The following is a 2,544-nucleotide window of genomic DNA, read 5'->3' as shown; positions in this document are numbered from 1 at the left end:
ATAATAATAATAATAATAAATCTGAGACTAAAACTAAAAAGGTTCTTTAAAAAAAATCAGATTTAGCAAAAATATCACTGGATCAAATCCATCACAAAACTTTGCTACAAAGATGTAAATAGAAAATAAACTACATGGGAAAAAATTATTTTCAGTTTTGCTAACCAGCATTGTCTTTACTTGATATGGAAAGATGCTGAGCAGTTTTTTAAGGGGGGGGCTGAAACAGGAAGTGAATTTAGATTTTTATGTCCTTTCATGTTTGCTCAGCATGTCAAGATCCATTTTATCTCAAACAGGTTTTGTTTAATGATAGATCAAAGGAAGTTTTCACTTTTATACCAGATTGTGTCTTTTTGCCTCGTTACTTTTGAACTTTGCTGTTTGATACAACCTTAAGAGCTTTTTTCCATTTTCCAATAATGACAAGTTTGTAGCTAAACTAGCACGGTGAGTAAAAACAGCCCTGTTTCATTTCTAATACAAAATTGATGTACTGCTAGGGTCAATTCACAGTACGGTATATTCAACTTGCTGAAAGCATTRTTGTGTTTCAGCAGATAACGCTGTGCCACAAATAGAAGTAAAACACACTGTCATATAGTTTAAGAAAGAGCAATAAAAATATACTAAACTCCACATCACATGCACCTTGACCGTTATGAAGACCTTCTGTTTTACAGAAATCACACTGTTCTAACGCTGTGCCCAGCTCCTTGCCCCTATGACTAGCTGCTTGTTCCTGTCTGAGACGTTGACATTTCACAATAAATTTTCCCCTCCCACACCCTCAGAACGTCTCTTAAGTGAGAAAGTAGCAGCCTTGTTGTCCATTTGCATGTTTTATTTACCTCGAATGACTTTTACCAACACGTAACGCCTGCCGATGCAGGCCGTATGAGCGGAGACTGTTCCCAAATGTTTCAGGTCCTTACCCACAGAATAACTGTAACGATGCCAACCACGACTGGTTAAAGTGTGCAAACATTGAAAGAAAAGGCTTAAAAATAAGAATATAAATAGAACACAAACAGCTAAATTAACTTTACTGGATTCTGAATGGTTTTCCTAATTTTATAACAACTTTAACAAAAATGTGCTGTTAATCRTCTTTAAATTTGATTCGATTACAGAAAAGTCCTCTGAAACACACAGTGGGGTCCCAGCCGTTGGTATCACTCAATCACATATTAGTGCACTGATTTATCTCACTGTACCGATGAGCCATTTGCACAAGTACAGCAGGATAGTTCATAAATGACACACATGAAACTTGTTTAAGGCAGTAATGAAAGTCGTGTTTTGCTTCCTCAAGTGGAGACGCTCTCCCGTGTTAAAGCAGTGCGGAGTCTACAAATCAAAACAGGTCTCTAACGCAGACACCACAGGGATGTTTGTCAGTGGGACGTTATCATTCACAAGCAAGTTTCAAATCCTGTTCATTCAAACGCAGCTGCAGAAATTGCTCGGAAAAATAGCTGGGGGGCGGGGGGCATCCATGAGCTAAACATTGCTCACCCTACATTGCTGGTAAAATTTATAATAATTAAAAAAAATCCAGTAAGGTTCAGCCCCCTAGTCCTGTTTACTGGTAAAGATTAAAAGAGCAAGATTCTGTCATTTAAAACCTAAACGGAAGGTAAATAAAAACAAAGCCAGACCTACAGAGACGTAGGTGCCATCTCAGTAGCAACTTAAGATTGTATAGATTGTTGTGGTTTCCTGTGAGCTGCAGCTTCTCTACAGCAACCTGGTGTTCGACAATGAATGTTCTCAGTCCCGCAGTAAGGAAGTTAAAAACAGAAGTACGCCTGAGAGCCAAAACAAACAGCTGGCGAGGGAAACTGCTGCTCCGATGATGAGAGATGACTCAATGTGACTTCCTGAATTTTGCAAGATAACCCCTTCAAGTAAACTGTTTCACCTTATGAGAGTCTAAAATGGTCAGCGGGTCTCTTTAAACGTCTCGTCTTTCCACTGTGGTGCAACGCCCGGACCTCTTGCTTCACTTCCACAAAGCTGCAGTCACGAGGAGTCTAAATCGAGGTCTGCTCGAGTTCGAAGTCAGAGGAAGAAAGCAAAGAGGGAACAACTAAAATGTAACTCCCATTAACAGCCGAGGTCTGGGAGCCAACATGACTTATATATAAAATAATGTACACAATTCTACTGCAAGTAATCTCTTTGCAACTTGACAAGAGACTAAAATAAAACACTAAAATATCCTGTTTGAAAACAAAGTAGAGTCAAAATGATCTTAAAAGTTGATTATTTAAGAATACACCAAATTTTCTTTAGTCAGCTTAGAAGACGAGATCCCAGCTTTCTTTTTGTGGAGAAGTGTTGAAAGTTGTAACGAGGCAGGCGAGACACATCTGCAATCTGGTCAATGTTTTGGCCTCCTTTGGCTGCAGGAAAGCCCTGAAAAATAATAAAACCAGTAGTCATTTTCTTATACAGAGAAGTTAACAAGAGAGGAATTATTATAAATATATATTTTTTGTAGTTTTCCTTTTACTGTGTGACATTATTCAATACTGCTAT

At 38.2% G+C, this 2,544-nt stretch overlaps 1 protein-coding gene across 1 annotated transcript in view; it reads right to left on the bottom strand.

Moving 5' to 3' along the window:
• Positions 1-829: 829 nt before the first annotated feature.
• Positions 830-2,544, bottom strand: part of miip (migration and invasion inhibitory protein) — a gene marked incomplete at its 5' end in the record, with an annotated part of 5,036 nt that continues 3,321 nt past the window's right edge. Inside the window, 1 exon segment of the mRNA XM_014002858.1 lies at positions 830-2,421. Coding sequence (XP_013858312.1) covers positions 2,299-2,421 — 123 coding nt within the window.

The sequence above is a fragment of the Austrofundulus limnaeus genome, unplaced genomic scaffold, assembly GCF_001266775.1.
Source record: "Austrofundulus limnaeus strain Quisiro unplaced genomic scaffold, Austrofundulus_limnaeus-1.0 Scaffold15, whole genome shotgun sequence".
In the NCBI taxonomy this organism is placed as follows: domain Eukaryota; kingdom Metazoa; phylum Chordata; class Actinopteri; order Cyprinodontiformes; family Rivulidae; genus Austrofundulus; species Austrofundulus limnaeus.
Note: the sequence above shows the minus strand (reverse complement) of the source record. Positions and strands in the feature narration are given on the sequence as shown.